At 43.9% G+C, this 13,289-nt stretch overlaps 1 protein-coding gene across 3 annotated transcripts in view; it reads left to right on the top strand.

The window, feature by feature from the left end:
- The window catches only part of Mamld1 (mastermind like domain containing 1), a 109,855-nt gene that overhangs the window by 45,431 nt on the left and 51,135 nt on the right, over positions 1–13,289 (top strand). For 2 of the 3 annotated variants that reach the window (XM_048335803.1, XM_048335800.1), the window contains exon 2: positions 3,413–3,571. In XM_048335803.1, coding sequence (XP_048191760.1) covers positions 3,476–3,571 — 96 coding nt within the window. In that variant the 5' untranslated portion in view covers positions 3,413–3,475. Of the gene's footprint in view, positions 1–1,977; positions 3,572–13,289 lie in introns of those variants that run through there. The other variant, XM_048335802.1, reaches the window with a different exon arrangement.

The following is a 13,289-nucleotide window of genomic DNA, read 5'->3' as shown; positions in this document are numbered from 1 at the left end:
CTTGAGCCACAGCACCACTTCTGGCCATTTTCTGTATATGTGGTGCTGGGGAATCAAACCCAGGGCCTCATGTATACGAGGCAAGCACTCTTGCCACTAGGCCATATCCCCAGTGAATTTCAATTTTTTTAAATTATTACATTTTTTGAGTTCACAATGCATCTATCTAGGTATATATTCCTTGGATGCTTTAAAAGATTATAAATTTTATTATTTTTTCAATGAAACATTCTATAAATGTCTATTAAATTCTGTTGAATCCTGTTGTTGAGTTGTATTTTTTTGCTAAATTTATACCTATTTGTATCAGTTATTCAGAGAAGAGTTGAAGTATTAAACTATCATATGCATTTGTGTGTTTCTAATGTTTGCTTACCATATTTTATTTGAAGCATATATATTTAAGAGTACTGTCTTCTTGATGAATTGACTCATTAATATGTAATGCTATTCTCTGTCTCTGATTAGTTTCCCTACTCTGAAGTGATATGAATATAATGTTACTAAAATATTCCTCCTATTTTAATGTTTTCACCCTTTTTCTCTAATTCTTTCTAACACGTTATATTTGAGGCAAATAGCTTACAAATATGTAACATGTCATCAGGTCATGTTTGTGTCTTTTTTGCTCTCTGTGTCATTTACTTGGTATACTTAGGCCATTTTCATTTTGTATACTTAATAATGTTGGTGTTTAATTTTGCCAGTTTATTTTTTGTTTCCCATCAGTTCTTTTTTCCTATTTTCTTTTCTCAGATTCCTGTAGGCTACTTGAATAAATTTTAGAACACACACACACACACACACACACACACACACACACACCCTATATGGTTTACTGGTGTTAACATTTTACTACTTTTAATGAAGTATATAAGCCTTACCCTTTTCCATCCCTTTTCTTGCTTCCTATGGTGTAATGGTGTTGAATAGTTCAACCTTTAGAACTGCAATGAGACAATGTTATAATTGGTACTTCAGTCGTAATTTAGAAAATTTGAACAGAGAAGAAAGTCTTGTATTTTCTCTTTCATTGCTCTTCCAAATGTCCTCCTTTTATTGTTTGTTTTCTGTTTAGAGAACTTCCTTTAACTGTTACCTTAGTGGAGGTCTGTTGTTGACAACTCATTTTAGTTTCCCTTCATCTGAGACTATCTTGATTTCCCTTTGATAATTGAAGAATATTTTCACTGAGTCTAAGAACTGGCATGGACAATTCTTGTTTTCAGTACTTCCGAATTGCTGCTGTCAAATTTCTCTATCACTGCTTTCCAAACTTTGTCATCACATTACAGAAGTATGGTTATGATGCATTCAAGTAGTCTCTTTGGATTTATACTTTTTTGGAAGGATTGTTCACTCTACATCTTGAATTTCCCCTATTTATGACTTCTGTCAAATTTGGTGACTTTTCAGCCATTTTAGAGTATTTTTTCAATCTCATTTTCTCTCCTTCATCTTCCTCTGGAATTCCAATGACATGACTGATTGTATATCCTTTGTTTATAATCCCAGATGTCTCTGGGTCCCTGTTAATTTTTTCTTCAGTGTATTTTCTCCGTGTTTCAGTTTAGATAATCTGTGTTATATTATTTTAGTTGTTTTCCCTGTCTTCTCTATTCTCCTTTTGATCACTTCCACTGAGTTTATTTCAGCCATTGTATTTTTTAGGTCTAAAACTTCTATTTGCTTAGTTATTCCCTCTCTTTTGAGGGGAGAGGGGGCTAAAGTATGGTTGTAATAGTTCAGGCATTTAAATTATTGCTAGTTTAAAACTCTTGCCAGATAATGCCAACATCTGTGTCATCTTGATGACAAGTCTGTTGATAATATTTTTCACTCAGTTTTAGATCTTCCTGGTCCTGGATGATGAATACATTTTTAAAGTTGAAACCAAGATATTTTGGACGTTATGTTATAAAAACAAGCTCTTATTTAAATGTTCTGTTTTAGCTGATACTGATCTGGTAGGAAAGGAGAGATATCATCTGATTCCTGCTAGGTGGGAATGGAGGTCAAGGCTTCCCAGGTAGCCTTCATTGACATCAGAGAGTGCGGAGGTCCTCATTACTAGTAGGCAAGGTGAAATTTCCAGTTTTCTTGTATGTATGCACTGATACATAAGGAGATCAGGTGCTTCATTACTTCCATATAGGGCTAGAGTCTCCGATCCTTGCTAGGTCTTTGCTGATGGTATGGGATTGCAATGTTTTCATTGGTGTTTAGCTCAATTAGAGTCATTTTGTGTCCGTTCTCTGCCCTGCTAGGCTAATCTTTTCATGACCTTCTGGCTAGAAAGAGGAAACCTTTGTTGGGACCATTTTTTCTGTGCTCACTGACACTGGAAAGCTTGTTTCTATAGGTTGTGGTTTGGAATATATGAAGTCTATGACCCCCTCCCCACCCAAAAAAAACCTCATCATTGCATCATTCCTCAGACTCCAAGGTCCCTAGCCAGTCTCAATTTGTTCTACTCCAAGCCCTCTTATGTTTGATTTACATAAAATGTGAAGAAGTTTTGTTGCACTCAGTGAGAGAGTAGTGCCAAGTATTTCTCTGTCCTGAAGGTAGAAGTTTGGACACCAAGATTTTATAGTCTGGTGCCATACTTCCAAGGTTCACAGTAAAGAAAGCTGTTCTCATATATGAATACCTTAACCAAGCTCTTATTTTACACCAACACCATGGAAAACCCAAAGGAAGAACAGTATAACCTGGGCTTGCTGGCCTGCTCACCCAGCACAGAGGGAAATGTTGGAATAGGCATGCTCATACCCTGCTTAGCTAGTTTCCTGTAACTCTGTGCACCGAACTTTCATGAGCTCCTTCCAGCACCCAATTTTTTTTTCCTTCCAATCTCATTTAGGCTTCGAACCACTGGCCAGCTCACTTGACTGAATGCCAACAAGGTCAAAGTTGGTAACTGCTTCTTGCAGTCTCAAGATTGACTCGAGGAACACTAAACAGATCCTGAGCTACCACTCCAATCACCATGTTTGTTTGTTTTCTGTATAAAGGAATGGCATCACTGAGAATGGAAGAGTCTTTTCCTAGATCCTCTGCCCAGGGAAAGCAGAGCCATACAAAAGGAAAGCTCAACCCAGAATCCACATTCTCCATCAGCATGCCAAGTGATATTTTAGTCTTGTCAGGCTGGGCCTTCACTCACCCTTCTGCTGTCCGGAAACCCTCGCCCTCATGGCCATGTCATTCCAGTCAACCGCCTCACAGAAGCGTCCTTCATCTCTGGGGGTGGGAGTGCTCAATGAGGGTGGTGTGGTGGGGAGAGAGACAGGAAAATAAATGTGGCAGACTCCACACAAACCTGTCCTCAGAATAAAGGCCTGTGATTCATGGGGTCAATGGTCTCATTTTCGTATCTGAAACACAGTGTACTTTCTGTCTCCCTAAGCCCTGTGTCTAGGTCGTTTGGGAAGCGCCTTGGAGAGTCAAGAATAAAATTGCAGGTCAAACAATGGATGACTGGAAAAGTCGACTTGTAATCGAGAGCATGCTTCCCCATTTCACCATGGTGGGAAATCGTCAGGAGCCCAGAAAGCTCCAGGAATCGGTCAGAAAATGGGCTATGGGGGGCGGGGGGTGTTGAAATGCTTCTAATCTTAACTTGAACTTGTGTTATTAAAATTCTCTGTGTAAACTTGATGGCAGGGGACCAATCCAAAATATAAGGAAGTTATAGATGTAGGAAAGATCTAGAACTCCCTATGCCCCTTGTGGGTTTGTTGAAGAGAGCAAGAAGTCAGTGAGTAGGGTAATGAAAAGGATTCCAATTCAACTCTCAGGGTCTGGAGTCTTATTTAAAACCCATTTGACATACTTCTACTTTTGTGCCTTGGAATCCACATATCATCCAAATGTCTGAAATGCAGCCTCAGGGATGTCCATGGTAGTTCTAAGAGCCAGGATAATGAGGATGAGGATGGCGATGACGATGATGATGAAGATTACAATGATAGAAAGGGGCCATGAGAGCTCCAGGTTGCTTGAAGTTGACAATGAGTGAATGCCTGCAGCATGCCAGTATAAGGAGATTAGCTCTGTTAGCTGGAGCTACAGCAAACACAATGGCTGTTATCTAAGGCTATTTGGCCCATAGAGGAGTGGCTTGCTTAATCTCAGAAAGTAATAAAGCAGAGGGGAAGTTGCTCTTATAGAGCCATGGGTCTGCTTCCTTCCTGTTCTTGGAACTGAGAGCCCTGAGCTCTGAGGTAATGCCATTTCACATAACTAGAAAGCCTATCTTCTCCACTTCCCAGGGCAATCCATGTTGATTTTAGAATCCGGTATGTGCACAGGTATTGGGGTGTGTATGAATAATTTGGGTCTTTTTTTTTCTCTTCATTGTCAACAATGTATTATAGTTGCTATTCAGTTGAGTGTATAGTCGTTTATAAAATACTTTTGACTGTAGTCCTGCTCTCACAAAAACAGACAGTCATGAGATGACAGAGATGGAGCCATCACTCGACAAGTGACCTAGCTTCCAAACTCCCTGCCCCAGTCAGGGACTTGAAGGGAGTTTCTCCCCTCTGTCGTTAGGATCCATTTTATTTCCTGCTCCTCTTTCACGCTGAACAGCTGAGTCAATGAAGGAAAGGTTCTGCCATAATTTTCAGGCCTTTCTTTGTTTCCCTCTGGTTTGCATCCACTTGGGCCATATTGTAGGAGAAAAAGGTAGGAGAGTTGCAGGTACAGAGGTCTTCTTCCACTCCCCACTCTTTTCAATGTGGTAAGTAACTTTTGCCTTTGATCCGTGTTAACTGCAATATATCTCTAGGGAGCAATGTGCCTCGAAGAGGTCCTTGGAGCCTTTTCTCTACAGAAGCTCTCCTTGCTTACTCCATGTCCAGGCTTGGCTGCTTCTAGCCATGGCCTTTAGTGCCCTTCATAATCCTTTCTTTAGAGTCACACCTTGGACTTGATCACAATCAGCTCTTCTTCCTTGGCCAAGGGACACATTGTTCTCTGTCCTTGGCTTGAAGTGACCTGACTGTTTTCAAAATACCACACTGTCCTAGAGAACCGAGAATGTGCCCCCACTTGAAGGGACCCAGAAAACATGCCTCAGGCTCAGAAAGCAGCTCCCTTAGTTATGTCTCCTCAGCTGAAATGGCATCTCTGCTTGGAAGATGTGTACGATCCAAAGAGGATAACATTATGAGAACCCACCTGACTGAGTCTGACCAGTCCTGCGTTAGTGTCAGTGTCTGGTCAATCCCAGGAGCCTCAGGAAGGTGGCAAGGCCTAACATCCAACACTGCAGCCAGGTAGTCAGGGTGATAGGAACAGAGATTGTCACACTGAAAATAGTATAGCCTGTGTGTTCACTCAACAAGTGACTACAATGTCTGGCATGTGGATGACAGCAGGAGGCCCTTGGCAGGAACCAGAAGTGCATTGCTGGGGCTGGCCTCAGCTGGATCTCAGCTGTTTCCATTGCTCTCCCGATGCTCTGTAACCTCACGGTGCCATACTACCTGGGCCCCAGGAAGCACGTGTGTCTGTCTCCGCACCCCAACCTGAAAAGATCCCTAACACGGAGACCTGCTTCAGACTTGCAGCTTCACTCCTTTCTTACTCCTTCCTGAAAAGCAACTAAACAAAGCATGCCTTACATGAAAGTCTTGAAATGAATTTCTACTAGTCCAATAGGAGGGTTTTCACTACTGTTTGCTTTCCTTGTTTGGTCATGGGGCCTGAGTTCAGGGCCTGGGTTCTGTCCCTAATGTCTTTTGCTCAAGGTTAGCACTATACCACTTTGAGCCACTGCACTACTTCCAGTTTTCTCGTGGTTCATTGAACCACGATCCTCAGATCTCCATCTCTTGAGTATCTGGGATTACAGGCATGAGTCTCCAGTGCCCAAGCTTAGTTTTGTGTTGAGATAAAGTCTTGCTATATATCCCAGGATGTCCTTATGATGCTTCTGTCTCAGCATTCTGAGTGCTAGGATTACTGATGTGATGTGTGAAGGACCAGAGAAGAGCTTTCCTTGAGCATTTCTGGAATTTACCTACAAATTATTGAGAGCTCTTTTACAGGAAAATGCATCTGAGGTGCTTACACTAAATACAGCTGTTCTTAGACTAAGATCAGAGATCTGGACACTAGGGTGCTAGTTTTGCATCTCCTCCTAAACAGCTGTGGAGTCCATCCTCTGCCCTGTATAAAAATACAGTTCAGGATAACCGAAAGCAAGAATAATCATTTCCTGAGCATTGACTATGTGGTAGTACTTTGCTAAGCCTTTGAGAGACATTATGTTATGTAATGCTCATGATAACCCTGAGAATAGAGGTGGTTTTTTATTATGTCCAAGAGACAGAGTCTGAGAAAGATTATACAACTTGAAAAAAGTCATAAATAGAGGAAATGGTAGATCATAGAGCCACTAACCTCACCATCACTCCTTCTAGATCTGAAGCATTCTGAAAGATGCTCAATGCATGATAGACAGGAATAGGGGTAAAAGATTTCAGTGATCCAGAATCCTCCTCAAGTTGGTTGCCGGTGGCTCATATCTGTAATCCCGGCTATTCAGGAAGCTGAGATCTGAGGGTTTTCAGCCTGGGCAGGAAACTCATAAGACTCTTATGTCCAATAAACTACTAAAAAAAGCCATAAGTGGAACTGTGGCTCAAATGTAGAGTACTAAGCCTGAGCAGAAAAGCTCAGGGACGGTGCTCAGGCCCTGAGTTCAAGCCCCAGGACCAGCATCATAAAATGACCTTCCTCAGCATCATTTGTTCCCCCATTCAGGCACACAATTGCATAATGACTGTTGGGATTGGGGGGAAAGGAAGTTTTGCCTTTGGGCAACATGTAAGTATCTACCCAAAGTTAATAAGGCATCCAGTCTCTGTGGTCAATGCACGGAGCTTTAATGGGAGGCAGAACATTTGGTCCTTCCCTTTGAAGTTAAGATCTGACTCCTTCCACAGATCAGTAGGTTAATTGATTACTAGTGTCAAGAGTCAAAGGCACCAGCCTACAAATTTGGACTGTACCAGAACCTGGGTGGAGTTGGAACTCAGTGAGCCAGTCTCATGTCGTCTCTGCTCAGTGTGTACCGCAAATTACAAAAATGCTCTCAGCTCTGAGCAACCTCCCAATCCATTCACAAGGTAGCTCCTGGACAAAATGGGGGACTTAAGGGCAGTAAGAATACAGTTAGAAAAAGATGAGCTTTCTGTGTGAGTTCAGCCATGTAATGTTCTTCAATAACTCTGTATGATTACGATGGGCTGCCATGCCCTTGTAGACCATCTGAGCCTGCTAACCACTCTGTGGCTAGAAAGGAAAAGTTATTCCCCTCTTCCTCCTCCCCTTCCTCCTCCTCCTCCTTCTCCTCCCAGAAGGATGATCATTGAAAGGGTAGGGAACTATATCAAGGATTTTTTATGTTGGTGGTCTCAAGTAGAGTGGGCTTTCCACCTACAGAACAACTCAAACCAACCCCTAGCTTGTCTTCTCCTCACCCTTAAGTGAAGTTGGGGTTGGGGCAAAGAAAGCAAGGAACCACTTACAAGTACCTACAAGGACATGATGGCCCATGCCAGTAATCCCAGCTACTCAAGAGGAAGATACTAAGAGGATTATGGCTCAAGGGCAGCTAGGCAAAAGTGTTAACATTACTCCAGGAAATGGTGGTTCACATCTGTAATCCCAGCTAACAGAGGGAGGCATAGGTAGGATTGTAGTCTTCAGCCAGCCCCAGGCCAAACCACAAGACGTTAACCAAAAATGAACTAAAGGAACAAAGGGCTGAATTATGTGCGGCTACAGTGGTACAGCTCCTGCCTAGCAAGTTCAAACTCTTGTGACATCAAAAGAAAAGAAATGCCAAGGAGGAGATAATCTATTCACCTCCTCTGTGGTATATAACAGATTCAAGGTGTGTGGGCATGCGCCTTGGAGGTACATGGTTTTCCTTGCAGGAAGCAAGCTGGACTCAGGAAGGAGATCTCAAGCTTGATCCCCAGGGCTATGACTAGTTCTTTGGGAAACCTTGAACAAGTCTGCTTCCTCTTGAGGCCGGGGAGAATGGGTGTGGTCTATAAGGGCCTGTCTTTCTCTGGCCTCCTGCCACATTTCCAGGGTCCCTGTGTAGCAAATGCATCATACTATCTAAAGATCAGAGAGAGAGAGAGAGTGACTAGTTGAGTGACTCTCATGGACAAGGTGTCATGTACTTCTATGATACCGGGATTGATAGTTCTACTTCATTAACTGAGGCTGAGGCTCAATGAGGCTAGAGACTTTCCCAGTGTCATATAAGCCCACAGGTCAGAGTTGATGAATTCAAAGTTCCCATCCTAGTGCTGGATCTTCACAGAGCATCCCATTTTTCTGATTTCCATTCGTGGATTATCCTGAGGCCACAGGCAATACTTCATACTCATCACAGTGGATGAAACAGAGTGGCAGGGGCAGCCCATCAACAGTTGAAAAGGAAACCCAGTTTGACCTCATCTGGTGGCTCTTAGAGCCTCCTGGCCAGCAGAGTCTACAGTGCTGCCTGGCAGAAAACCAAGCTGTTGTAAAGTCCCAAGGAGAGGCAAAGGCAGCCAGTTAGGAGCTACAGTAACTCTTGGAATTGTTGAGTGGAAGCCCAGGAATTGGGTGGTCTTTGCCTGTATCCTGTGCTTCGTGGAAGGTGTGGGATGGCATGCGCATGCGCTGCACTGCTGCGTGCCACATGGTGCCAGAGGCACTTCTCCATGGAGGTGGCTGTCCTCATCACAGCCATACACGGTGCTCTTGGGAGAGCCTCTGGGCCTCAGGCTCTGCATCCGTGAAGTACACTTCCTAACTGCTTTCTGCACCTGTCTAGAGGTGTTGGGCGATGGTGAGTAAGACATGTGCATGGGAGGTGTCTGCTCTGAGTGCTTCTTCTAGTGATCGGACATGAGCATGGGCTTGGAGTTTTCTGCAGATCGAAAGGGCGATGAGGAACATGTCCTTCCAGCTCAGGGAAGAATGCAGAGGGATCTGAGCCTCCCACTGTCTCAGCAGCAGTCCCACTACGCAGAGGAGAGCTGGATTCATAGTGCAGCTCTGAGCATTCTGGGTCAAGGCCTGAAGTGTGTATGCGCCTTGCTATTTTGGGGATCCTCCCTATGGAGCACGCAGCTGTTTGCTCCCTTTGCTCCCTCCTCCTTCTCCTGCAACAAGGGCTCTTTCCTGCTACAGACACCCAACCGGGTGGGAAGCCAGACAGAGGCCTCGCGTGTAGACAGATATCTTCAACAAGGGCTGAACACTGCTCAGCTTGTAGGATACTACTGAACGTAGCATCTGCGTCCTGCCTGGATAACCCTGCTCAGCAAACCATTGACCTGCAAATCAGTCTATTAGAAAGAGAGGATGCCGGGAGACACACTCCATTTGGCAGCTGGCTTCCACAGGCATCTGGGAGTTCAGACCTGCCTATTTCTGCACTTCTAGGAGCCTCTCCTGGCCTTGTCTGCATTTTTACCCTGCCCTTCCTCCCACTTTTCCTTGCTGGTGAGCCCAAGGTAACAGGTGTGTGAAAGTAAGTGGAAGTGCTTCCGTGAGGACCGGAGGCATTGGTGGGCTTTCAGAGCAGGGATAGAAGGTCAGTGCAACCAAGCTGAGACTTGGGTACCATGAAAACCTGGGGGTCCTACCCTGAGGATGGGAGCTTGTGGTACCCCAAACTCTAGGCTGGCCTGTGCAGACTAAACCATCTTGATTTCACTGAACATTCTTAGCTGGAGAACTCCAAGTGTATGCTTTGTAGATTTGTGGCTCGGAAGATGCCCCTGCTGGGAGCGCTGCATTCCAGGCTTCCTGAGGGAGGAAGAGCATGTGCTTCTCAGGTTAGGGTAAAGATGCTGGTTTCTGTAGTGGTTTGACAATCCTGTGTCATACCGTCCCTCCTTTCCTTCAGTTTCCCTTTTCCCTCTTTTCCTGCCTACTTCTCTGTTCTCATCTCTCTCCCCCTTCTCTCAGATGATGATGTCTACATTCTGGATGCTGATGTTACAAAGGCCAGGCACCGAGTCACAGGCCAGCGGCCTTGACCTGCCTCTCTCTTATCCCCAAGCTCTCATCACAGACTAACCTTTGTCTGCTTCCCTTCAGTGACACAGAGTTCAATTACCTCCCAATTCCCCTTACTCCAGGCAAGTGTGTGGCTTTCCAAGCTTGTTGTTGCCATAGGCCTGACCCTGAAATCTCTTGCTCTTCTTCCCTGCAGCTGTCACTCAGCACCTAGCACTCAGTTGAGTTCACTAAGCAGGAACTGTGCTGCTGCCCATTGACTAGAAGGTCCATTAGAAGCAATTCTCCAGGTCACCCCTGTATTGGACACAAGAGGCCAGGAGCACACAGAACAGGAAGAGTAGACTGAAGTCATTAGGCTCATTAAGTAGATTGCCTACAGCTTCTGAAAAGTGCTTGTTTTGAGACTTTATACTGGAAATAGGAAGAGAATGGGATCATTTCTCAATTATCATTTTTTCCAAAAGGTAATTCCAATCTGTACACAGCAGCTGAGGGTTGTTATGGAGTGAAGTGCTCTGGAGATACAAAGACCATTAGGAAAACTCCAGAAAAATATTTTCAGAGAGGTGGAATGTGAGTGCACAGCGCTGACGCGTTAGCTTGCAGTACCGGGGTGGAAGATGAGAACAAGGGGAGCAGATCCTTTACATGAAAGCAAGTTGCTCTAAAAAGAGCAGAAAATCTCGACCAGCATGGACTAAGGGAATCCGGGAGGAAGTACTGTTTCCCTCCTCTCACTGGAGCTTGGGAAAAGCAGTGGCCAAAAATTGCACAACAAGAATTTGTGTCAGTACTCTCAGTGAGACATAACATTTGGGACTGCTATACAACTTGCACTATGACAGACATCTTTCCAGTTCCCAAAAGGTTGCACGTGCACTCCTCTGGGAAAAAGACACAAGCATGGTACCCTGAAGTAGGAAAGGAGCCCTGTGGAAATGCCTCTTTTCCCAAGGGAAGAGGCTCAGCTCATGCGCTAGGTCAAGGGTTGGTAAACCACAGACAGGGTGAGGTACATGCAGCCTGCAAGCTGGTTGGATAAAGTAGTATTGGCACCCCCTTTTCCCTGGCCTGCAAGGTCCTTTCTGAGCAACTTCTCCCAGCTCCCTGGACACCAGGCCATTTGTTGTCTGTTCATCCTTGGAACAGGCCAAGAGCCTTGGCCTTAGGGCCTCTCGGCCTGCTGCCCTCCTGCCTGCAGTACTCTGCCCCAGTGCTCCCCTGGCCTGCTCTGGCCTGCATTAGCCCCGCTCCTCCAAGAAGCCTGGGCCCTCTCCACATTGCCATATTTTTATTTTCTAAACAATACTGCCCCCCCCCCCCGCTTGTTCTTCCTTCTTGCTGCTCACTATTGTCTGCCCCATTAGAATTCTATCTCCTTCTCTCTGGTTCATCTCCACCTGACTTGCATTCATTGTAGACTGGGAACCTGTTGTGGGGCCCTGAGCAGCTCTGTTGGCTCCATTGGAAGCCTTCAGCTCTGTAGTGGAAGGGAGGCTAGTGCTTTTTCTGGAACAAACCTCAAGAGGGCTGAAATTGTCTGGTATTAAGGCTGTCATGTGACTCTGAAAAAAAAGCTAAACATTTTCTTGCCTTTTTTCTTTCCTTTTGGGTTTAGAACAATGGACTTGGCCTATATAAAATATCTCCAGGAAGCCAGTCTCCAAACACCAACACCCAACATCTGCTTCTGAATAGATGGTTTCACACAGAGAAACATACAGTAGCTAACTACTCTCATCCTCTTTTTTAGCCACATGACATCTAAGGAACTCAAATTGCCTTGCCCTTTCCTGTAGTTCCTTTATTGACAGCATATTAGCAAACACACTGCTCCTGTGTTTTTCCCAGTAATTCAGCTTCCTTTTCCTAGGTAGGAAAAAAGTATGAATGACTAAGAAGAAACACTTTTGAGATTTCTCTTACAAATAAGTCACATTAAGTCTTTCTCCTCAGGCTCAGTCACTGGAACTTCTTTCAGAGTGGTCAAGAAGGAAATATCCTATACAAATCCGCCCCCCCCCCCAAAAAACCCCACCATCATCAACCTCAGCAACACCTTCATTATCACTTCCACTTTCATCATCACTTCCACCACTTCCTTTAACTTCCCAACGACCACTACCATCGTCATTAAAATTATTATAACCATAACCAGCATCACAATTACCCATCATCTCTACTACTTCCTCTGTTTCTCTGTATCACACTCACAAATGTATGTGTGTATATATATACATATATATGTGTGTGTATATACACACACACGCATATACGAAGATGAATGGTTATTTGACAGTCTACACATAGAAAAATAAATATCGATTTTATACTTATTACTTTCGTTCTATAACCTCTTCTTATTCACTGCATGCTTTAGGGCTGAGTAAGATCAGCATGTGTTTGTGATCAAAACTGAATCAGGCTTCATTATTAAAAAGAGCAGTATCCCTTTAAAAAGATAATTTTAGACAAGTGATGTTTTACTTCATAAAAGGACATACTGAGGATTGCCTTGCAATGGCAAATTCTTGTCGCATTTTATTATGATTTGCTTTACAAAAGTTAGCCTTGCACACAGCTGTTCAGGAGCACAGCCAGTGACTAAAGGCAGATCTGCCTTGAATGGCAAATGCTGCTGAGTAAACCATGTTAACAGCTATTTTAAGACCACCAAGAATGTGTTTGCATTTTCAGGAGTGCAGAGATAATATTTATCTGGCATCTATATCATGTCAAGCACTATGCTAACTTTACCTTTCTAAGGTAATATAATCCTTACAACAAACTTGTGAAGTAACCTAACATCCCCATTTTGTAGGTAAGAAAATGGACTCAGAGAGGGTAAAATGACTTGCCCTAGGTCACCAACAATTAGAGAAAGATTTAGACAGCCTTAAGGTTCAAAGCCTTTATCATCCCATCTTACCATTCCATATTGCTATGTTTTGCAGCTAGAATTGGATGTTCCAACATTTCTTACTTTAACATGCAGAGTGTCAGGTTAGTCACATACAGAGCAGTGCATGATGGCACTTGAGGGCACGTTAAGGGTCTTGTAGGCATTTGATTGGGCCTAGAAGGTGCAGTAAATTCCTAGCTTCCAAGTTACCTTCCCATACATAGCACAGGAACTTCCTCGAGACTCTGAGGTCAGTATTATCTGGCAATACCCTGTGATATGTGATTGGAAAGCCCTGAGACAAGTACAACAGTCCCTACAGGCAAAAATTGAAATA

This window comes from Perognathus longimembris, chromosome 28 (genome assembly GCF_023159225.1).
Source record: "Perognathus longimembris pacificus isolate PPM17 chromosome 28, ASM2315922v1, whole genome shotgun sequence".
Lineage (NCBI taxonomy): Eukaryota > Metazoa > Chordata > Mammalia > Rodentia > Heteromyidae > Perognathus > Perognathus longimembris.
The sequence above is the reverse complement of the archived record's forward strand: the minus strand, read 5'-3'. Positions and strand labels throughout refer to the sequence as shown.